The sequence below is a fragment of the Athalia rosae genome, chromosome 2 (genome assembly GCF_917208135.1).
Source record: "Athalia rosae chromosome 2, iyAthRosa1.1, whole genome shotgun sequence".
Taxonomy (NCBI): domain Eukaryota; kingdom Metazoa; phylum Arthropoda; class Insecta; order Hymenoptera; family Athaliidae; genus Athalia; species Athalia rosae.
This window is the reverse complement of record NC_064027.1, coordinates 25,609,673-25,633,919: the sequence shown is the minus strand read 5'-3', so window position 1 is coordinate 25,633,919 and position 24,247 is coordinate 25,609,673. Positions and strand designations below refer to the sequence as shown.

General features: G+C 37.2%; 5 protein-coding genes across 10 annotated transcripts in view; 3 read left to right on the top strand and 2 right to left on the bottom strand.

The window, feature by feature from the left end:
- Positions 1–65: 65 nt before the first annotated feature.
- LOC105687779 (5-aminolevulinate synthase, erythroid-specific, mitochondrial) lies at positions 66–2,756 on the top strand. Its single transcript, XM_012403664.3, has 2 exons — positions 66–1,597; positions 1,673–2,756. Exons 1-2 carry the CDS (start codon positions 308–310, stop codon positions 1,928–1,930), a joined length of 1,548 nt encoding a protein of 515 aa, XP_012259087.2. The 5' UTR covers positions 66–307; the 3' UTR covers positions 1,931–2,756.
- Positions 2,757–2,862: 106 nt separating this feature from the next.
- LOC105687780 (tubulin alpha-1 chain-like) lies at positions 2,863–5,036 on the top strand. The gene is made up of 4 exons (XM_012403665.3): positions 2,863–3,001; positions 3,167–3,389; positions 3,474–4,303; positions 4,377–5,036. Exons 1-4 carry the CDS (start codon positions 2,999–3,001, stop codon positions 4,671–4,673), a joined length of 1,353 nt encoding a protein of 450 aa, XP_012259088.1. The 5' UTR covers positions 2,863–2,998; the 3' UTR covers positions 4,674–5,036.
- Positions 4,961–8,839, bottom strand: LOC105687778 (NHL repeat-containing protein 2). 2 transcript variants are annotated; one of them, XM_048650664.1, is made up of 10 exons: positions 8,663–8,839; positions 8,263–8,459; positions 7,367–7,533; positions 7,121–7,280; positions 6,629–7,044; positions 6,312–6,541; positions 6,004–6,229; positions 5,728–5,922; positions 5,548–5,661; positions 4,961–5,470 (listed from the first exon to the last, which is right to left on the bottom strand). In XM_048650664.1, exons 1-10 carry the CDS (start codon positions 8,716–8,718, stop codon positions 5,081–5,083), a joined length of 2,151 nt encoding a protein of 716 aa, XP_048506621.1. In that variant the 5' UTR covers positions 8,719–8,839; the 3' UTR covers positions 4,961–5,080. The 2 variants fall into 2 exon arrangements, with proteins under 2 accessions (XP_048506621.1, XP_048506622.1); XM_048650665.1 differs by having other exon boundaries at positions 8,659–8,798.
- A 71-nt stretch (positions 8,840–8,910) lies between these two features.
- On the top strand, positions 8,911–9,622 carry LOC105687784 (HIG1 domain family member 2A, mitochondrial). Its single transcript, XM_012403670.3, has 2 exons — positions 8,911–9,160; positions 9,254–9,622. Exons 1-2 carry the CDS (start codon positions 9,022–9,024, stop codon positions 9,412–9,414), a joined length of 300 nt encoding a protein of 99 aa, XP_012259093.2. The 5' UTR covers positions 8,911–9,021; the 3' UTR covers positions 9,415–9,622.
- LOC105687777 (rhotekin-like) overlaps positions 9,616–24,247 on the bottom strand; it is a 28,839-nt gene continuing 14,207 nt past the window's right edge. For 2 of the 5 annotated variants that reach the window (XM_012403656.2, XM_012403654.3), the window contains 7 exons: positions 12,796–12,986; positions 12,509–12,718; positions 12,225–12,404; positions 12,044–12,138; positions 11,751–11,965; positions 11,391–11,661; positions 9,616–11,318 (listed from right to left, as the gene is read on the bottom strand). In XM_012403656.2, coding sequence (XP_012259079.1) covers positions 11,113–11,318; positions 11,391–11,661; positions 11,751–11,965; positions 12,044–12,138; positions 12,225–12,404; positions 12,509–12,718; positions 12,796–12,986 — 1,368 coding nt within the window. In that variant the 3' untranslated portion in view covers positions 9,616–11,112. Of the gene's footprint in view, positions 11,319–11,390; positions 11,662–11,750; positions 11,966–12,043; positions 12,139–12,224; positions 12,405–12,508; positions 12,719–12,795; positions 12,987–13,992; positions 14,607–16,824; positions 16,854–17,137; positions 17,357–20,641; positions 22,131–24,247 lie in introns of those variants that run through there. The other 3 variants (XM_012403660.3, XM_012403655.3, XM_012403659.3) reach the window with 3 other exon arrangements.

The window sequence follows — 24,247 nt, the reverse complement described above, 5'->3', positions numbered from 1 at the left end:
GTAGTGACCTAGGTTGATTCCGAGAGAACCTTGACGTTCACTTTCGGGTTCGCTTGCACAGCAGCAGGCAATAACTTTGTCAGTTTGTCCTCGTTTCGCTTGAAGTTACGTTAACACGGTGGCTGAGTGGGATTAGCCAACGTATTCGCTCTCTCTGCATTCTCTTGCCAATTGCGAGACAGTCTAAAACAGTCTTGAGTTTATTCAAGTGTTCACATAATAATCGGTATTTTGAGGTAGTGCCAGAGTCAAGGTGATTCTTAATACATCTACTATTCTCTGCAAAAAATCATAAAAGAAATCAAAAATGCCCTGTCCATTTTTGACTCGCTTATCAAGCAGCTATGTAAGAAATTATGGAGCTTCGGTGATAACAAACTATCGTCAGCATTGCCCAGTGATGTCTCGGCTAGCTAGTTCATCTGCGGATACTACTAGCCGTGAGAAATCCATAACTGATCATCAGCAGCAAGCCAGAGAAAGCCAATGCCCATTTTTGTCTGTAGAACAAGGTGCCGTTAGAGAGGCAAGTACAGCTGTTCAAGAAGATGTGATAAAACTTGACTCAAATTGCACGACTGCATCTGACAAAACCTTTCCCTATGAACACTTTTTTCATGAGCAAATAATGCGCAAGAAATTAGATCATTCTTACCGCGTGTTTAAGAAGGTGAATCGACTTGCCGAAAAATTCCCCTCTGCAGTCGAGTACTCGTGGGGAGAGAAGCCAATAACTGTTTGGTGCTCCAATGACTATCTGGGAATGTCTCGTCATCCGGAAGTTACAAAATCGGTCAGAATGGCTCTGGATAAGTTTGGAGCTGGAGCTGGGGGCACAAGGAACATATCAGGAAATTCCATGGGACATGAGCTCCTTGAGAAACGTCTAGCATTGCTCCATCAGAAAGAGGCAGGATTGCTTTTTACCTCCTGTTTTGTCGCTAATGATTCCACCTTATTTACGCTAGCAAGAAGTATGCCAGGATGTCAGATATTCTCTGATGCCGGTAATCATGCCTCAATGATCCAGGGAATCAAAAATAGCGGAGTTCCAAAGCACATATTCAGGCACAACGATCCCAATCATCTAGAAGAACTTTTATCTAGTGTGGATCTCTCGGTCCCAAAAATTGTAGCCTTTGAAACTGTCCATTCTATGACTGGGGACATCTGTCCTCTAGAAGAGCTTTGTGATGTTGCAAAAAAATATGGAGCCTTGACTTTTGTGGACGAGGTGCATGCCGTAGGACTCTACGGGCACTCAGGAGCTGGAGTGGGTGAAAGGGATGGCGTGCTGCCTAAGATGGACATCATTTCTGGTACTCTGGGTAAAGCCTTTGGAAATGTGGGTGGTTACATCGTTGGGTCTGCCAACCTGGTTGACATGGTGCGCAGCTACGCAGCTGGTTTTATATTCACAACTTCGCTCCCGCCTACAGTCCTTTATGGGGCATTGACCGCAGTAGAAATTCTAGCTTCTGATGAAGGGCGTTCATTGCGAGAAACGCAGCAGCGAAATGTCGCCTATTTAAAATCAGAGCTGAACATCGCCGATCTTCCAGTAGAGCTATCACCTTCGCATATCATTCCTATAAAGGTAATGTAAAGATTGTGACCTTACATTGCTACTTCGCGAATAAATATTTAAAGTAAATCTCTTTTTAAATTACAGATTGGAGATCCGCAGCTTTCCGCTCAGCTAGCAGATACGCTGATACGACAAAAAGGGCACTACGTTCAAGCGATCAATTATCCAACAGTGGCAAAGGGACAGGAAAAATTACGACTTGCGCCGACGCCTTTCCATATGCCTTACATGATGGATAGTCTTGTGCGAGACATTCTCGAGGTTTGGAATACTCTGGGACTTCCAAAAGCGTCAGAATCTAAACCCGCCGAACACATTGCCAGGGTGATCTCTGTTCATTGACGTATGCACTCATCGGTACCTAAGAAAAATAATTGCTACATAATAATAATGATAATAATATATGCTATACATATTTTAGTATTTAAAAATGTGCGCTTGCATTGGTATGTGCGTCACATGCATATATTGAAAGAATCAGGTAATTTCCGAGGATGGCAATCAGCTCAGAGTTTTAACTTTTGAACTCTCTAATATGCAAGTCATAAAAGACATCAGTATAAATTTTCGCTCGGAAAATACGACTAACTTGTTTGTGCCATAGTTGACTGTCATCATTATGTAATAATGCCGTGCAGCTGACGTATTATCAATGGTGATTTAATTCATGACCTGTTTTGCAATTTATGGCGACCTTCTGGTTCATCTGTTGCGTAACAGGGGCAAGCTTCTAGAATGTTCAGTTTATTTATCACGTGTCAAGGCTGATTGACGTCTCGGATTTTCAATTAGTTTATTTCTTTGTTTTTATCACTTGATAACTTTTTTATTTTAAATCGGACTTCGGCAGAATATATTTGAATTTGATATTCGATTTTTATTTTTGCAAACATTTCGAAGGTATTTATGATCTGAAATGCATCCATACCTGTATTCCTAAGATAGGCGCAACGAATATAATATATATGTATATTTTCGTAAGTTATAATCAGAAGCTGGAATTCGGATGATAAATGTTATATTTAACAGATTGAAAAAGAAGTATGGCAAATCTGTACTTAGATTATATAAATAGAAAAATAACTACAAAAAAAGTATACCCCTCTCGATTGTCTATCGCAGAGAAATTATGATCTGTTATTGATGCTAAATATATGATGAATGTAAATTTTTCTGCTTAATAATTAATCCCAAAAACCTTGCAGGTACTACGTGAATGAGAAAACACCATATAGAACAGTCTTTTGAAATAAAATTAGCTCGCATTGTTGTGAGCTTCATCTGCTTCTCCATAAACAAATGTTATTGTTTTAATATTCATCCGCGGTAAAGAATTTAACGGAGAAGCACGTAGCTCTCTCTTCATTTCTGGTTAAAGTTTCAAAAAGTTAATCATCACCACCACAAAACATGGTAAATTAATTTGGAAGCAGTAATTACGAGTTTAATAATTCAATCTAGACTTTTTTTCACCTACCTATCAAAGTTTGATACAGTATACTCACTATATGCGAATCATCTTTTATCAATTCCACATAAATTTTCCAAGTCTTCAACTATGTCTATCTGAATTTCTAGCGCGAGTGTCTATCGGTACACGTAGGCCAGGGTGGCGTGCAGATTGGTAATGCTTGCTGGGAGCTGTATTGTTTAGAACATGGAATTCAACCGGATGGTCAAATGCCATCAGACAAAACTGTCGGAGGTGGAGACGACAGCTTCAATACTTTTTTCAGCGAAACTGGAGCCGGGAAGCATGTCCCCCGTGCTGTATTCATGGACCTAGAACCAACTGTAGTCGGTAAGTAAAAAGATATAATCATAGATCTACATGGCCTATTTTTCAGAAGCAAAACTTTCATCCAAAATATTTCCATCCCCACAGATGAAGTGAGAACCGGCACCTACCGTCAGTTATTTCACCCCGAACAGCTAATTACAGGAAAAGAAGACGCAGCTAACAACTATGCAAGGGGTCACTACACGGTCGGGAAAGAAATTGTAGATCTAGTATTGGACAGGCTCAGAAAACTGGCTGATCAATGCACAGGGCTCCAAGGATTTCTGATTTTCCATGCATTTGGAGGAGGAACAGGATCTGGTTTTACAAGTCTCTTAATGGAGCGCCTCTCAGTGGATTATGGGAAGAAGTCTAAATTAGAATTTGCAATTTATCCATCTCCACAAATTTGCACAGCGATTGTTGAGCCCTACAATTCTCTGTTAACTACACACACGACCCTTGAACATTCAGATGCCGCTTTCATGGTAGACAATGAGGCGATATACGATATCTGCAGACGAAATTTGGACATCGAAAGACCCACGTATACGAACCTGAATAGATTGATAGGTCAAATCGTTTCATCGATTACAGCATCCCTCAGATTTGATGGAGCACTCAACGTGGATCTGACAGAATTCCAAACAAACCTGGTACCATATCCAAGGATCCATTTTCCACTGGCTACATATGCGCCGGTAATATCAGCAGAGAAGGCTTACCACGAGCAACTGACAGTCGCAGAGCTTACAAACTCATGCTTTGAGCCTGCTAATCAAATGGTGAAGTGTGATCCTCGGCATGGCAAATACATGGCCTGCTGTATGCTCTACAGAGGAGATGTGGTACCCAAGGATGTAAATGCCTCGATTGCTACCATAAAAACAAAACGTACGATACAGTTTGTTGACTGGTGTCCCACAGGGTTCAAGGTAATTTTGAATTCCCTGTGTAATCGAAAATTACAGTTTCGACACTTGTGTATTTCTATTCTTCTTGTTAAAGGTCGGAATAAACTATCAGCCACCGACGGTCGTCCCAGGAGGAGATCTAGCAAAGGTACAACGAGCGATTTGTATGCTCGCTAATACTACAGCAATTGCAGAAGCTTGGGCTCGTCTGAATCATAAATTCGATGTAATGTACTCGAAGCGAGCGTTCGTTCACTGGTATGTTGGCGAGGGAATGGAAGAGGGAGAATTTTCCGAAGCCCGTGAGGACCTGGCTGCGCTTGAGAAAGATTATGAAGAGGTTGGCCTGGACTCGGTCGAAGGTGAAGGAGAGGGCGGAGAAGAGTATTAGCCGAATATTACTCAAATACGACTTAACTACGTTGATGGTAGACCCGCGTATTTATACCAGATGGAAGTTGTTACGTATCGATAGTAAAAATGACTTTTATCATGTTCTTCTTGCGTTAATAAAGGATTGATTAAATTTTCGAGTAACTACAGACGACTGGATTAGTGTTGACACATGGATGTTGTTAAGCGGTGTCGCTTCTATTGAGCTAATCAATTAATTCTAATTAAAATTTGTTTCAAAAAATGCTATCAATCAAATAACTTCATTAACATACGATTAAAAGCTTGGGTAACATTACGGTTGTTGTAATATATTTCATCTTGTTAACGATGTTGCATTAAAAAGTATACTCCAACTCCATTTCACTAAATATTTACATTAACCAATCCTTCAGCGTTTAGCCATTACTCTATTTTTAGTACTTTGTTCAAATTTACTTTGGACGGAGCATTGGGCTTCCTGTGCACGTTCAAAATCGCTTCTAGTTTCTTTGGTATGCACTCGTCGATCTTGCACATTACTATGTCCAAAGTAACATGCAGTTTTGTTTCGACTTCTCCTTCCGGGATGTCCACAATTATCGGAGTGGTCAAATTGCCTTTGGAAGCACTCGTTATCCACTTTTCCGGTAAATTTACAGCCCACCTTTGCGGGGCATCCGTATTCAGCTTCAAGTCATTCATGAATTTTACCTCAAATGAGACTTCCAAGCTGCCTCCACAAGTGCTAACATCTGTGTCGAAGTTGTAAGTGTCATCAGCAGCTACACCATCCCTTGGTAGATCAATAGCAATCTGTAGAAATTCAGCAAACATTAATCATGATAACGAATTTTGAAAACAATTATTTCAATTCAATAATAGAAACTTACAGTCTCTATCTTGTTGTATTCGATTTTTATCGAAACGACGCGGTGATTATTAGTATCAGCGACATACAGTGTCTTGCTCTCAGGATCTATAGCTAATCCGCTCGGTTCATCGAACTAAAAGATACGATAAAATTCGATGGAATACTTAATCAATTTGTTTAACGGTCTAGTATTTCATACCACGTATTTAGAATCCGGTTTTCCTGCTCCATAACGGGTTTTGCAGTTACCAAAAATGTCGACCGTCTTCACTTTATGATTGTAGGTATCAGCTATGTAAACCACAGACTCCGTGGGGTCCCAAGCAACACCCAAGGGATGTTGTAGTTTCACTCCGTACAATTTTCCATCTACATCTCCAAAGTCATGCAAGTTCTAGAATCAAATACAATGCTGTACAACAATAAACAGATTATTCTCCTGACTGTTTTAATCAGAATGACCTCAAATATTTACCGCAGGGTTTTTATCCGCGCCGCAAACTGCGGCCACTTTACCATCAATTAAGTGCACAACTCTGATAGAGCTGCTCTCACTGTCTGCAAAGAATAGCAAATTTTTTTCTACCGCTAATGCCAAACCAGATGGTTGCGCCAGACTAGCCGCGTGAGGATATGAATTGTTGCGATTCTCTTCCCTGCCATTTCCAACTATTGCCATGCAAGTACCTGCTTTAACCGACCTAGAATATTCAAATGAAAAAGTCAATTAGTATTTCTGAAACTAATAAGAGATGTTTATTTTCACAAAAAAACAACACTCACTTTTTTTTCCACCAAATTGTATCTTCCATAAACAAAGCCCAAATCTGGTGCGTACCAGCAATAGCAATTAGCAGAACTGGCACACTTTTATTTCCCTGATCCAGTTGGTACAATGCGATATCCCAAGGAGATGATAGACTCTGATTTATACCAAGTTGGCCTCCAGTATAATCATGGCCCTGCTCTCCTGTGCCTGCTAATGTTGTAACTGTTTTTGAAACTAGATCTATCTACAAACAGAAAAGATTGTGTTATCACAAAAGAAAAATAAGTAAATAGCATAACTTTTCATAGGAAATGCTATAGGCGAGCACCACCTTTCTAATTGCGTGATTTTCAGTGTCTGCGATATAGAGATTATCTCCGAGACTACAAATTCCTTGGGGAGCGTTAAACTTGCTGGTTTCATAGTCTCCGTCTTTAAATGCAGGTGCGTAACCACCGACGACATGTTCAACTTTCCCTTTAGTGTCCATAATCAAAATTCTGTTGTTTCCTGTGTCAGCAACCGCGATTTTGTTTGTATTTTTAGTTTTAAACAAGTGCACTTTGCCAGGAAATAGTAATATGTCTTTAGAAACTGGAAGCAGGTGCTGCGACGGTTTCAACGGTAGAGAATGATCAGATATTTCGTTTAAGGATTTGAAATACCGCAGGGCTACTTTTACATATAAAAATAGTTCCTCTCTGTGTCCCTCGCCAACTAAAGCAAACAATGGCTGCCCTTTAGGTCCTGAAAAAAATTTATGCAATCAAATCGGCGAAGAAGTGCAAGGAATTTAATGTCATAAATTATAGAGCTGATGTACCTAAAATCACCAAACTGGGCCAGCAAACAATACCAATATCCCGCCACATGGAAAGTTTGGCATCGTTAACTACAGGGTGCTGGATATTGTACCTTTGCACAGCAGCTAATATCTTACTGGAATCCCTTTCATTGGCAAATTTTGCACTGTGAACTCCAATCTTAAGAGGATAATTATGAAATAAAATTAGTAGGCTCGTGGAATAATTCGGGTCAGTCATAATCTCGAATAATACAATGTACTAACAACAGCTAGACCATCTTCTATGGAGAATTTCTTTTCAAGAGCAGCCAGGTCCGGTAAAATATGCATGCAGTTTATGCAGCAATAAGTGAAGAAATCCAATACACATATTTTCCCTGCAAGATCCTTGCGCATCGAGAGACCTTGTGATACGTTGAACCATTCTAGACCTACAAAACATTCAGGAAGCATAAAATGTACATTTAAATTCAGCAATCACCTTGCTCACTATCTGAAAGTGAAATCCGATTCCTGGTTTGAAGTGAAAAATGCATCTTGATACAAACAGGTTTATTTATTTCAAGGGCTTGTACATAAGTTAGGTTCATTAGTTTCAATCATTGAGGGGCAGATCATATTTTTCGTGTAAACTAGAGACAGTAACTCCATTAGCATTCGCCATTGCTCCAATGATTATTTGAGCGGCATCTTTAATATCGTTGTATCTGTGCAACTGTTCCATAGTTTCTTTTGCAGACGATCCTTTCACATATTCAGAATTTAATTGTTCTAGTTCTTCATCCAAATTTTTCTCGACTTTCAGAAGTTCTAAGTACTCTTTCATCATCGCATCTCCAACTTTTTCTGTAACTCCTTCCTTCTTTTTGAGTTTGTCATTGTCCTCTTCAGACTCGGAATCGTAAGTTAATGGTCTCTTGAGTCGTTGCATTAATTCCACAGACGACATTATGGGAGTATTTTAAAAAGACCTGTTTTTTTGGGAAACACTCATGAAGTTCAACCTAACCCTGTCTTGAAACCAGGGTTCTATTAATTTTTCGAATGATGAGCCAGGGTTTTACCAAATATTATAGATCAATTGAGTTTCTGTTCGCTTAAGCTATGGATTATGTGAGAATGATTTAATTTTGTTAAATGGAAAGGATTTGAATTCGTACCTTTTTGGAACTCGTTGACGTAGGCGTCCTTAGCGGCAAATTCTTTTATATGTCGTAACGCGATCCTCTCTTTTTCTTTAGGGTCCTTGACACTTTTCAAATCTTGTCTCACCTCAATTGAAACTTGGGTTAATTCCGTTATAATATCACGAACACTCATTTTCCCTGTAAGATCACCACCGTCACTGCCCCAAATACTGCAACGATTGCAGCAAATCATCCAACCGTTTATGGTTTGGGTGTGAAATTGACGATTGTCACACTATTATTGTTATGTTATACATATGAATCACCATGATAAAGTTCTAACAATGTTACAGCGTTGACTGAAGATTAGTGTACAGAAAGAAAAAAATAATACACGATAAAATTACTATGATGTACAGTAATACGTACGTACGTTCGAGAAACAAGTGGAACTCTTTTGACTAATGCCTGGCAGATGAAAGTAAACATTTCATTGACCCAATTATAATTATCACACCGTATTGTGGGGTTAACAATAATTATTAAAACTATTAAATAACAAGTAAAATTCAAAGAGGATTTGACAGTACGCCCGAAGTTATGCAAACACACACACCTGACAAATGGTGTTCAAGCTATCGAAATATCGAATCTAGAATGTCACACATCCACTTTCAGAGCAGTACCTAGCTCAACCTAGTCAACCTCCAATTTCTCCGTTGTAGACAAACACAGTTTGACGGAACAACCGAACGTGTCTTAACCTCAACTGCATATTATTAAATCGTGAGAATGCCTGGACCAGCGGAACAGCTTGACGAATTAGACTGGATTCAACTTCGTCAGGATATGGATGCGGTCGGTCGAGGTGCTGAAACATTTACCGAAAAATTTAGTCGTAAATTTGGCGAAAATCCGCTGGTTCCTATTGGTAATATTACTTCAATTCCACTATCATATACTATTCATCATTTTGATTATACATACAGATAATCACGTAATCGTGAATTATTGGCTTTCATAGGTTCTCTGGCAACAGTAGGTGCACTAAGCTATGGGCTGTACAGTTTCAACCGCGGCAATCGTAAAATGTCACAATACATGATGCGACTACGTGTTTTTGCGCAAGGATTCACCATCATAGCGTTTGGGGCTGGAATTGTGATGACTGCCTTCAAAAAATGAGAAACGCTCTCACCCTCTCTGTAGTCGATCTCTATTTTGTGTTGTCTCCACTATTCTCATGCCATAGTGTAAATATTCTAAATTAAAATGTCAGTGAAATTGCTAAGTCTATCTGTCCTACTTTAGGATTTTGAAGATCATATATATATGTATGTATAAAACTTTATTTATGTAATAAAAAAAATAAGAAACTGCACGATATTATAAATACTCTGGCTTTATTACATGTATAGAAATCATTATATGTGTGGTAGATATATCATCTTATTATAATTATTATATAAAGTATAGAGATTACAATATTAATATCATCATATTCTTGATTATTTTGTAATAATAATTTTTATAGTCATTGTATACTTTTTTGACGTTGGAATTACAAGGCGATGAAAAAATCTACGTACAAAACGTTCATATTTATTGATTTATTTTACCTACAGCGATATCAAAGAAAAGATATTTTACTACTTATTTTCGAGAAGAAAATTTATGAACCCATGTATAAACGCGAAACGAAAATTTTTTCCTATCATGAAAAAAGTTAATAACAAAAAAACAGCAATGAAAAGAAATAGGGTAATTATTAGAAAGTAACGAAAAGACAACTGATGGCTATTGATTACACGTATTATGGCAGTTCGCTAAGATTATGCGTACACTTGTACTGAGTTTCAAACTAACGATTCATTAGTTATGTCTACTTACGGACAAATTCGCACAATCATTAATAGCAGAATACTTCTAAACAGGTGGCTATCATATCGGATTAAACACTCTATAATTTACGATAGAGAATATACGACAGTTCAGTGCATATTCGATGACAAAATTCGCATTAATAAGTGAATTTTGAAAAGAGGAAAGTATAGACTTCCCAATTCCCTCTGTGAATAAACTTTCAAACATGAATGATGATTACACATCGGAGAATACGATACTATGAATATTACTGGCAAACGTACTCTCCTTTTTTATCTATATTCGCAAGATATGAAGAAAAATTTCATGGGTTTATCACGAATGATTATCACCTATTCCCTAGAAGTCTAAGAATTTTAAAGAGCACTTCGTGATGGACCACTTTGTTACCTCTCAGAATAAATTCGTTAAACTTTTCAACTCTAGTCGAACCTAAGCAACATCTTTTTTACCGCAGTACGTCGCTCGACGCAAGTAAACGTGGTTTATTTGCGCGAAACAATCATAAAACCGAAAAACCTAAAGGTCAAACAAAAAAAACCTAATAATATTAAATAAGGATAAAACGAATGAAGAAGTACCCGGTTTCAAAGTAAAAATTATTTTGTTCTTTCGTTTGTTTCAATTCAAAGAAAATATTGAGTATTGTTGGAGATTTCTTCCGGATTAATTAATATCATATCTTGTCTACTAAGAATTTTCATTCCGCTTCTACCGAATAATTTTTCTGTAGTTTACTTTTTCATTTTCACCTTCTCTTTCTCGTAAATGCAATTTCGATGGACACCCAATAGCTTCGGTCATCCCTTCAATAAACGTAATTCAGTCTTGAGCGTGTTCTACACGCAAGCAATTACATAATCAAACGCTGCTCTGTAATTTTAATGATTAAGTCGTCGTTTGAGTCAATATTTATCTATGTATGAAGAACTCAAATTTTTGATTATTAATCCTCAATTGGCGCTCTAAGTCCAAAAGCTATTTGAAGGGACGTTAAATTTAGTCGTGACTTTTATTTGAGAATGGCCAATGTGATCGTAGAGTATTAGTCCCTAATTTTCTCGATCCACTCGTGCTCAATGACCTAGATCTGAGGCTCGGAGGGCTGCTCGTGGAGCTGCAGCTACTCAAACTCGTGCTGGGTGTCAAGCCGAATATTTCTTGAACGGTCGGACGTGTTGCCGTATAATCCGATTGAACAGATTCTGAGAAAAGTCAAAAATGAATCCAGGAACGGAAATAATTTCGAGAACTGATACGAACGTTGGAACACTTACCTATCAATGGGGTTTCGTCGTAAAGAGAACCCTGTCTTTTATTACTAATGAAGGAGTTCCTTGCACTTTCTACAGATGGTACTTCTTGGATAGTTTCGGCTGCGTGTTTCCACCTTAAGTGATCTTTTGCGTGTGCCACGAGCTGCCTTACCCACTTTTGAGCCTCATCGGCGGTGTCCAATTTTATAATAGTTATCTTTTCCGTACCATCAATGGTGTTGCTGATCCGGAGTTCTCTCGACAACGACTTTGAGGGTTGGATTAGTGTTTCCTGTAAAAGAATAACACATGTAAAATTAAACGATGAATTTTTGCCGCGAAGGATTTGAAACTTGATTTCTTGTGTAAATTTTTGCTCACTCTGTTGATCGGTACGTTGCACCACGGGTTCTGGTCCTCTTCGGCAAGTTTTCTGGAGTCCCAAGCCTGCAGGGTAAATCCTTGAATTCTAGCCCAGCAACTACGTCCATCTAGTACAACGTGACCGCTGCATGCTTCTTTGGTAACACATTCGGGTTGCGCGGCCAGCCGGCAGCAAAAGTGTCCGAACAAAGGAAGCGAGTGGCTTTTATTTTCTGGAATAAACGTGGAAGGTCAAGGAATATTCTAGAAACGATAGATCGATTCGTGAGGGTCTTTGTTCGAAACCTTACCTAAGTTATTGAGAACTAGATCGTGAGTATGAATATTATCCTCAGTGTCGTCTAACGTAAGTCTTGCAGAAGCCATAAGTTCAAAATGTGGTCCACTGAAACAATGAAAATGAATTAATTACATACCCGTTCGATCAATGATATTTCAAAAATTACTCCCAAACTTATATCTTCGACTCACATTTTTCCAGAGTTCAATTCATCTCTCAATGAAGCGGCGAGTTTTTTCCCAACGGTTCTGGATATTGAGGAATGAATCGATCTCTTGATTCTCCGCGGCGTACTTGCAATGCTTAGATCTTCCTGCAGGATGTGGCTGTATATTTCAAGCGTGACCTCAAAATCCGCCGGCACATTGTTGCTAATAAGATAAAAATAAAAAATTAGTACGAAGCAAAACCAATCGAAAAATTATTATTTCTTTCGTTGCAATATTTTTATCCAAGTAATAATAGGTGAACTTACAAGACGAGGATATCGGGGAAGGTGACGTCGGTGAGGGCTCTGTCTACTGGGCAAAGAAGTGCGGTGTCATGAATTTCGGTACCGACACGAGCTAAGCAAAAGACTGCGAATCTTCGATAATCTCCACGATTTTTGAAGTGATCCGAATCCCTCCACATCAGAGGTACCCGAAGATCCGAAAGTGAAACCCTTGCAGTGCTGACAGGTAAACTGGCGTATAGAAAATTAGATGTTAGAATTTTGTAGTTGAACAATTGGTCACTTTTATTCGTCATAGATTAACGTACCTTGGTTTGTTCGAGGGTTCTTTCTTTCGTCGTTGAAGTTCCGCCATATAAGCTGACATTCGTTCATTCGATGTCAGCAATGCCCTCGCGGCCTCGAGACTTTGTGCCCTGTGTCTAGCTGCGGCCAAAAGTCTCGCCGATCCCTCCCGCATTTTAATCTCAACTTCGATTTTTTGTTCGAGATCATATTCCTGCAAAAATAAGACAAAAGAGAACATAACATTTAATTGATCTGTACGAAACAATTTATGGAAGATGGTATAATATAACGACATTACATTACAGACTAAACATCAATGATACGATATGTATTACATCAGTATTACATGAGTATTACAAAACTCTCCTCGCAAGAAGTTACGAAAAAATCACAACAATCAATTTATTCTTTTATAACATTAATCAAAAATTCAGGTCGAAGCGATTTCTGACCCAATTTACACCGTCTCAGCGAAACAAAAAAAATATAAGAAAAAGAACCTGCAGACTACAAATTTAGAAAATAAAAACTAAAGTTCAGATAGAAAAATCTCGAGTCAACTATGTGCGAAGTTATTTATGTCACGATCGTCTGTTCTTTCCTTTTTCATTCCTGTTTCTGCGTTAAAATTTTCCTTTTATTTTACACAATCTGACATTGTCAAAAGCGAGCTATATCCGAGAACGAGCTACTGCACCTGGTTTAAACTTTTAGTGTCGTTTATTTAGCTCGGTCAAGAATGAAAAATAAATTAAAACAATCACGCGGCGTTGAAATCTCTCCACGCCTCTTCGAACGAAACGACGTCGCTTTGGGTTTTCCCTTTGACTACATTATCCGACACATAGAAAAGCGAATTGCGTTACACTTTATAGAGTTATAATTGTAACATGCGATAATTAATTCTCAATATCTTCCAGTGAATCGACCGATAATAGTATTTCCATCGATCTGGAGGGTTGCTGATTTTCTTTTGCGTTAATTACATCCGGTTCGTTAATTTCAAATATGATAATCAAATTTTATATTACTCCGTTTGGTTCTATCGATCGATAAATCTATAATAAGGTTTAATATTCGTGTTCGAGGTAGCGAGTAAATTAACTGGAGTAGAAGGAGCAAAAAATCTAAAAGGAGAGGTAAAGATAAAGAAAGCAAATAATAACGGCAAGGTGATTTTCCATAAGAATACGTATAATAGCAGATTGAAAGCTCACCGTCTGATATTTCAAGGAATTGTTAAGGCGACACATTTTTATGCTTGTTTTTGAATTTCCAAAAATGTAAAATCACCGTACACTATATAAATCTATAAAAAAAGCTCGACTGTATAATTTATTCGAAATTAACCAAAAAAAAAATCGAAGAGGTGTAAAGAATTTTTTTCCAAGTGTTTGGAAAAATCTGAATAATTTAATGAATATGAAGTTTGGAATTTTTTTCAGAGTGCACTTCCTTCGTCACCTTCACACCACCACCTCCTCGTCAAACCAAAACCGCAGAAGTGACCGACTATAATTTCTGCGACGAACTTATGTTTTCTCTGCAGTTTAATTATACATGCTTAGTTAGTGAGTTATAAGAGCCCTGCACAGGCAGTTATATGTTTATATATAGGTATATAATTAAATTGAACCGGTGGCACAAGCTATACATAAAGTACAATATACTTGGAAAAAGTAACCACGGAAATGTGAGACTACCTAGCCAGTTTTGAATTCCCGGTATAAAAGAGACGCGATATTCAATTCCTAACGTTAAATAAGTTAGGTCTATAAAACACTGAGGAATCAATAAATTCAAATTCACATAATATGATACACATAGCTATGTATAAAGTATACGTATGTATATAAATGCGAAATCTGAATCGTCGCGTGCGTGGCATCACGCCACTAAACACCTCATTCGAGAATCGCTGATTCTTGAGTAATACCGAAATAAGTTTCGAGGAAGAAAGGAAAAGCTCAGCTGAAATTTGATTTGAAAAATTCAATAATGGAAAAAGCACGTGCTCACAGGTGCGGCTGGCGTTGAATTTCATTTTTTCGCTCATGTTTTAATCACGACCGTACATATCCATATGCATAATCAAATATTAAGAATGGTGCAGGTACAATGAAATGGAAATTCGTGAAAGAAAAATAAATAGAAATCCAAAATCTTTCAAGTCTTCGTCTGCTTCATTTTAGCATCCATTCATTTATTCATTTTTCTATTGCAGATGTTATAAATTGAGAGCGTGCAAAGTACGTATAGATATACCTATGGATATGTAGAAAACGCGGAGGTGTTGTTGATGATCGCAGATGGTTATAAATAATCATTTATTATACAACAAACTTATTCACGGACGTCAAATTTAAGATTGAAATCTCTTTTATATACCCATATACTAGCTGGTATATAAATTTTCATCAAGAATAATAACACTAATAATATTTCATGATTCAAATTTTGCAATTTCGAGGTATGACAGAGAAATCACAACTTATCTCAGCTGGTATACAACCAAATGATCTACAGATATGAAATTATGTCAACAATTATGACAAAGAAAAAGGAGAAAAGAAAAACGACTATATTGAAGTGCGTTACACTTCATACGTGCAGTAAACAGCGATTAGTTTATAGCTTTGCAAGAGTTCAAGTAGAACATAACCGTTATCTTCGAGCTTTCGACTTATGTATATTACAGTTTGCAGTTAAGTGAGTAGCGCACAACAATATTTAAAGGGCGGATAAAAAAGCCGAGTTCTTAATGAGTTTGACCAAACGCACTTGTACCATTATCTATTCTATATGTTACTATATTACCCATGCTGCACACGCACGATTAGTTTTTCACTATAGATAGAAAAACAAGTAACCGACAAAAAAAGTATTACGGTTTTTCTCGGCACTTTAGCCCACAGATATCACAATCTTTACGATGCTGCGGCAGCTGGCCGCATAATTATAATAATGATCATAATTATTATTTTACAATAATAATATCCAAATTCATCATGTACGGACTTTATTGCGCGCGGTATATCAATACTTGATATTGGTATTTTAAACTGTGCATAAAAAATTAATTCATGAATAAGGGGAACATTTTGTATTCATATAAATTTTTTTTTTGTGTTAGTTTTTCTTCCATTTCTTGTTTCTTACTCGTTTATTTTCTTATCATATAATTATGAAGAGGGATAATTGCTTTAAATTAATTGAAAAGTGTTGGTCTTCTGTTTTCATGGAGTGTAGAAAGTATAATAAAAAAAAGCTGAAAGATTACAAGGTGCAGATCTTTACGCATATGAATTTTAGGGATATTTATACCGCGTATAATAAAATGAAATTAAAGTAAATTTTTGTTTTATTTGATCTGCAGAAGCGGCAGTGCCACGTGTTCGAAATTAATCTCAACTGCTATACCCACATATGCATATGGAAATAAAAAAAAAATTATATCATTCTAAAAACTCGTATTATATACATATATAACGATAAGCTTTGGATTTTCTGTGCGGATCCGAAGAGCCTTGAAATAAAATGAAATTTTTATCCGCAGGTAAGTATAGTTATGTGCCGCATTACAGAGGTAGAAGAATAGGGGGGAAGAAGTCGAAAATAATAGTAAATGAATAAATGAAAAAACCAATATAAATTCCTTTTCTATTCTATGAGCAACATCCGCTCATGCTGACGGGGTCGGTATACACGCAGTAAATATATATAGAAAAAATTCAACACGACGATATGATATTCTATGTAATCAAAGAAATACAGCGGTATACATCAGCAGCGTGAACCTCAGCGACGATTGGAATACTAATTAAATACCATATATTTTAGGGAGAAGAACGACCGTGAAAACAAAAACCTGACTCGTATATAAACGTATAATTATACCCACGTAGAGTCCCGAATCGAAAATATCGAGAAGAGATCGACGCGGGTAATCAAAAAAACCGAAAGTAATTCGTTAACGATTCGTTTTTTCTGCTTCTAATATAACATTTTGATATTTCTTCTTTTTATTCTCCACATTCGACATATTTTACCTTGTTAACAGGTTTAGAGATGATCAGATCTGCAGCCATCGCGTTGAGGATGTGAAGTTGATAAAAAAAAAAAAAAAAAAAAAAAATGGAAAAAAGAGCAAAAAACTTTTTTTTAATATCTCTATAGATCAGGATCTAATTATAAAGAGTATACAAATGTAATATCTTGATTATTTTTGAGGTATAGGAAAAATAATTTTTGAAAAATTAAGAAACTTCATCATTCTTAAGTAAATTAATCAAAATATATTTCGCTACTTGTGGTCAATTAAATCTCAATAAAAAAATGAATAAATAAAAAATTTATACACACCTAACGCACACGATAGAGGAAAGTTAACGAGCTTTATAGAAAAACTCAAAAAATAGAAGGAAAATCGGAGAGAAGTATTAAAAATCTTAACGAAAAACGTCAGAATCTTGCACCCTTATTTATTGCAAGGCTGATGGTAGCGCCGGATCAGCACTAGCAGTAGCAGCGGCAGCGCGGTTATCGGTATACTGATTGTACTTGCGAAGAGAAACGCGAGCTCTCCTAGAAAACTGAAACGCGGGTTGCATAGCATCACGTTAGAGGGTGGTTTTAGCGCACCTATATTATGTACATACAAACTATGCCTATACATACACATGGATACCTGCATTGAAAGTTGCTCTATAGAAAAATGGGCGGACCTGCGTGTCCGAGACCATCGCACAGGGGGATGGAAAGGAGTTGTTATTATCGCAGTTATCATTATTATTTTTTTTTTCACTTTCGGTCCGTGTTCGGTCGCAAGGCTAAGGGTGTAAAAGGAAGTTGGAGGGGTGGAGAGCAGGACGGACGCTCTTGGCGCCGTCGAATATCGATCGGTGTCGGGCGTCGGAGACTAGGCATGGTGGTGCAGGTCGCATGCATTTCCTAGATTTTACAAAATGTACCGTTACGCGCAGCAAACGCACGCGTTTCTTTTTCGGATATTATTTAATTTCACCGGTTGGATTACTCCGTTTTTTCAAGCTAGGGGTACGTTTTACCGCAATCGGTAAAAATCGGAAATTAGATGCTTATATCGACATCGAATTTTACCTTCTCGCAACGCTGTTGCAAATCTAGGTGCACGTGAAATAACGTGAATTGTATAATTATTAAAATCTCGATTGGCATAAAAACTGAAAATTTCAGCACATCTGTAGGTATACGTACGACGTACACGTATCTATGTATAGTTCAATACTATCGTAGTTGCCAGTTTGTATGTGTACATGCTCAAATGAGAGCCTTGTTAAGCCCTGTTACGGAGTTCGTAGGTCAATTCTACCGACGCAGCAGAAGCGCGAATGTCGATTGTACATATTTATATATACATATGTATATGTATACGTATAGGATACATAAATTTATTTACGCTATATGGCTAAAATAAACGCGAATATATGTCGTGAAGCACCCAAATAGAAATTAGACATGACTCTTTACGTTGAGTACACCTATGTACAGTTGACTTCCAAAAAAACGTCATCAAGTTTAATTTTCAAACAATAATCTGACATAATACCTGTGCGCGTAAGGTACGTACAATATTATCATCTACATCGCTTGTACGTAAGAAGAATAATTTACGCATACAATACACGTAAGATTCTCGTCATATCATCCTAATGTGAAACCTCAAAGTTTTCTCTCATGATTTTTCTCCGCGCGACTGACGAGTTGAAGTTAAATTTTTTTCTATTCAATCTCCGAAGCGATCCGCGAGGAGAAAAAACAAAGACAAAAAATTCCTCGAGATTAAAATTCAAACTGCGCGACAAACCACTGATAAAATCCCGGTAAAATAATTTATATCATTGTTTTACAGACGGAGATTGAACCGGTCGCGCTTTGTCATATATTTTTCTGTTATCTGGGGTGTTCGTTGTCAGCAATCGCAACAATCGTCGTCACGATACTAATAATAATAATGATAATAACAACAACAACAATAACAATCGGAGATGAGCATTATCTTGTTATAGTTAATATCGTTAGAGGGTCGTCTCTGCGTGAGCAACACTCAACGGAAGAGAGTGTCCCGTTCATTTTGGCCCTCCAGGAATAGACGACCGGGGTCCAGAATAGACCCTCCTCTTTTCTGCTGCAGGTCGTCGAGCCGCTTAGCCTGCAGCAGCTTTCGCTTTTCTACGCCGCAATATACAAAGCTTATAATATACCTATATATATATATATATATGTGTGTATGCCTATACGCATCCATAGGTATGCGAAGAAACACCATAAATTTCGATGCACCGGCTATGTCTCCCTTTTACATACTACTTTAAAAGAAACATCAAATAAAATCAAAAAATAAAGAAAAATCCTTTCTTTTTTCTTCAGGTTTAGTTCAAACAAATCTTCACCTCAAGAATATCATCTCTGAACTACTGTGCGCTCATATACGACTCAATATCAAATTCTATACGATCTTCAATGATTCGAATTATTTATACAACTGGAGAAAAATAAATTCTCATTTATTCGTTAATAATCTTCATAAAATGATCATCGTTATATAAAGCGCGCGGTGTCAGTAAACTTTAATTATGGAACGCCGAATATGTATATACGTACATAATCTATATGTATAATATGTATATAAAAAATCATTTATTTTTGCTTTTTGCTGAATTTGCAAAGACTGTATTTACACGCACGCAATTTAATAATATTATATGGGTACACATAGTCCGATGTAATAATCGTTCGATTTTATATATGAATGCAATAAGTAAGCATACATGTAGTACCTATATAATGTACATATAATTATGTATACCAAATAAATGTCTGCAGCTCGATTGAAAAAAAAAAAGAAAATGGAATCTGCTGACATAAAATTAGGTATACCATACTCGCGAAGAAGAAAAAGAGAGCGAAAAAAGAAACAAAAATTCTCAAATCTTAGTTCAAAAATCTCTTCAAGGATTGATCGACTATAAGATCCAGCGTGACGCAAAAAGATGGAATAGAACACAAACTATAATCGAAGTAAATTACCTATACTACATGCGGGTGGCGATTACTGCAGAGGTAAAAAAAATCGCGATCGACAAATGAATGAAAAAAGGAAAAGAAAAAAACAAAACGAACGAATGAATGAATGAATAAATGAATTAATAATGAATGGATGGTTGGTTCGGTCATATTGTTGTTGAATGTGCGATTGAGCCAGTGGATGGAAGCGAGTGGTCAGCAGAAATAAGAAAAAATGAATAAAAAAAAAAAAAAAAATACAATAAAAGAGCCTGCAAAAGGTTCGGTTGACTCATAATTGGGTGTGTGTATATATACGTACGTACGTATACACATGTATTTGTTCACGAAATGAAACACAACTTGCCAACGATGATGTCAGTAGTATTGTAGGCATTTCGGCCATTTTATAAACTTATACAATATTTTTTTAATATAATGTGTACATACAGACGTGGGGGCACCGCTCGCCGAATGGCGAAAACTTTGGGAGAAATGGGGAGAAAATAGATCGGTAATTGAAATTTTGGAAAAAACCAATAAATCGAAAAAGGAGTGAAATTGTGCACAAGCAGCCCACTTGGAGAGAGAGAGAGAGAAGAACCGTTACATTATTCGACCGTTAATTTAAATTCTATGAGATGAGTTTTATTTTTGAATTAGAGGAGTGTCAGGGTCGTGCGTGTAAACGGTCTCAAACGAGGTTGGTCGTATGGAGATGATATTGGAAGATCGACCTATTAAAAATAAAATAGATAAATAAACTGCGATCCTTGATAAAACAAATAAATGTCATGTATACATAAATCCCGTTTGCGTTACCTTGAGATTGTGGGCAATTTGTCTGATGTAGTAAAGATCCAGATCCTGTAGAATTTCAATTTTTCCCGGTGTATTTCCACCGTTAATTATACCATTATTGGCGCTAGAATTGTTATCGCCGCTGCTGTGACGATTTTTTGCCAAATTTTGGGTCCCGCTTGACTTTTTCGGATGATCTCTCAGACTCAAGGCCGCAAGTGGCGGAAAACACGAGTCCATTTTGGACGCGATTTTTTTTTATTCTTTTCCCCTTGGTATCCTCCAAATGTTATGACAACACTTTCGACTCTTCACGAACGCGATGAATATATATTACGAATAGATAAATAGAAAACAGTTCGTTGTAAAATATAAAATGTCACGTGAGGTCAGACGAATTTTTTCAAATTGAGTAGGCAGGTATAACAGAACCTGTGTGTTGTTCAGGCCTCGATCATTCAAGAGGTGACGTAATACCTTCTCTCCATTTAAATGGAGAACAAGAATACTGTGAGATCTAGTCAAACACAGGTGTGTTTTATGGCTACGGGGTAAAGGTGTTTTCCCTGTTGCTTCCGAGGTTGGCGGACTCACTTCACTCGATATTGCCCTATTTTTTTTCTTCTTCTTTCCCTTTTACGTCACATTTTCCTAAAGCTCTTCTATTAATAATACCATTGTACGATAGCACTTCAAGTAAAACAGAGAAAAGAAGATTGTTCAATAAAACGGAATCACTATCGAACACACACATGAAAAAAAAAGAGGCAATTTCTCTTCTCTTTCTATCCGCGTGGGTTATCAGTTGGAAAACACTGTACGAGGACACCACAAAAGAAACAGGGATTAATTGTAAAATTTTACTGCGATTCGAATGATTATATTTAAAATGTTCGACGTTAGTTTACGTATATTTAGGATGGAGTTGAAAATGAAAACCGCGTGAGTGTTTCTCGTTATAGTTGCAGCAACATAACATATACAGATATACACACGTACTTGTATATATGCAGAGGTCGTTTGGCTCTTGTTCAGAAAATTTTCAATCCCGCCAGTCCGACTGGCATTGAATTATCAATATGTTAGTTGTTATAGCAAAGATGTATATATAGCTTTGTTTATTTTCTTATCGAACAAAAAAAAAAAAAAAATTTTCATCATTTTTACACAAATAAAGAAACAGAAAATCAGGAAGATAAAATTTTCTATTTTTCTTCATTAAAATCACGTACTCCTTTCAATGATCGAAAAATCATCCAGTTTGTCGTATATTTTCACATTAAAAAACAAACTAACAAATAAGAAGACAACAATTTTAACTCGCACACTTTTATTTGTCGAAGTTTTACGTGTGACGATCAACCGCAGACATTACACTATATCGATTTTTTTAATTTCAATTTAATTTTGTTCAGCACAGTTTTGTTCTCACCCACAGTTTTAAAGTTCTGTGTCTCAATGACGCCTGGCGTCCGTCACTGAGAGCTTGAGAGTCCAATGTGGTTGGGTTTTGTGTGATGGTAGATGCAGGATCGTTTTGGTCCGTGGTGGGGACCAGAGCAAATCAACAACCCGAGCAAGAGAGGGCAACGTATGTATACACGGTAAAATAAGGATAGAAACAAAATAAGAGAGAGATAGAAAAAGATCGGGGAAAAAAGAAAAAGAAAATACAAAAAACCACGAATATGAGAGAGACGCACGAAGGGATCGGGGGATACGCACGTGCGTCCACAAAGGGACCAGCCGGCCGGTCGACGATGATCAGTGGTTGTCAATTATCAGCTTCCATGGATCTGTCATCTGTTTTTTATTTGTTTTTGGACCACTGAATTTTTCTTCGTTCGATGCGATGGACCGATTTTTGCTCTTGGGATTCGATCCGATGACTTTTGAAAGCGTTTTTCCCTCACGTCGCGCTGAATTTTTCAAAATCGCGTATCGTTCGATCATTTGTACGGACGTCACGCGAGGATTTTTCCCTCGACAATTGAAGAAGAGCGTAAGGGGGATGAAAGCGTTAGTGATATTGAAAATTCTGTGTTAGAGAGGCTGCGAATCTCTGTTTGGTAATTCATGTGCGGTGCGTATACTATACATAATATACGCTGGACCACAATGACGATGGTTCTCTAAACCTGATGCGTTATGTGGTGCTTTTCAAACGTTTCTTCCCATGGTTCGCTGACAAATAAACTAACCAACCAAGCCTTATACATATGCAAGCCTTTCAGTGCGCGCGGAAATCGATATACAGAAAACTTGACGAGATGAGATAAAAGAGAAGGCATCAAAATCAAAATTTAACAAAATATAAATGAATAGTTCAAATTATTTTTAACGCATCCTTCACGTGAGGTTTTGTGAAATTTTCGTCCCAGCCATTTCTCAAATGGAATCTTACAGATATATGCTCCGGAATAATTGAAAAAAATTTTAATTAAAACCGTCAAGAGATCTTTCTCGAAGATATTTTACCACGTGTGATAAATGGTCATAGTTGATTTGTCATGGAACGTACCATACATAAAAAGAGAAAGAGGATAATGAGAAGAGTATAAGAATCGTATGTGGGAGGTTGCCAAGTGTGATCCGTGCACCACACGCGTTACGTTATATATATATACATAATTCCATATAGTAAATATAGACTAAAAGAATCATATACCTATATCTGAACTGCAGTATTAATATAAGTAAGAAGAAACCAGAGTCCCACGTGACGGCGGGCGCGTTGCTTTTGAAATGAAAACAGAAAAAAAAAAAAAAAAATTAAACGAAATAAAATAAAACATATGTAGTAAGTTGAAACAAAAAAAACAGAAAATTAAACCCTCAACAAAAAAGAGAAGGAAAAGGAAACAACCTTTACAAGTTTTTTTTTCCCTTTTCCCCTTCTTCTTTGGAGCGTGACATATTTTTTGGGGGGATGCAGGCGCCTCTCCCCTATTCGGCACACATCCTGTCTTACAATTAGTTAAGAGTCCTTTTTAGCAGGATAAATATCAGGAATTTTCATCAGGATGTATATGCATGCTACGTATAACGAGTGGAACCGGATGTCCAATATAAGGGCTCGCAGTCTATTACATAATACGCGTTGGAAGTGGATACGAAAAACATGACGTCACGTTGTGCATCATCATCCCCCGAGGATACAAAACCTGCGCATTTATAAGGCGGGATAATTTATGAAATAATTAATCTCGTAACGTTTTTAAAAATGTCGAGCTGTTACTTTCGCACGTACAGCTTGAGCGGAGTCGATTTTTTCGCATCGCATAGCGAGACCCCTGATCGTGTCCTACCCCAACGTAACTCTCATTGCCCACCGAGTGTTATAAATCGACTTCTCACCCTTTTTTTCCAGAACACTGTAGTTTCACGGTTCACCGATCAAGAATACATCATCGCACATCGTACTCGTCGCGAAAACCTACAGGGTGGCCCAAAAGAAACTCGAGAAACAAATTATTGTCTTCAAAGATTTCCAGAGTTAGAAGGAAAATTGAATTCCCATGTATCTCTAGTTTTCTTTTCTCATCTCACGTTAAAATTTCAACACAAACTTCTACCTCGATTTCGTATTGTTCTAAATTTTTTTTTGGCTACCCGTTAGATGGGTTA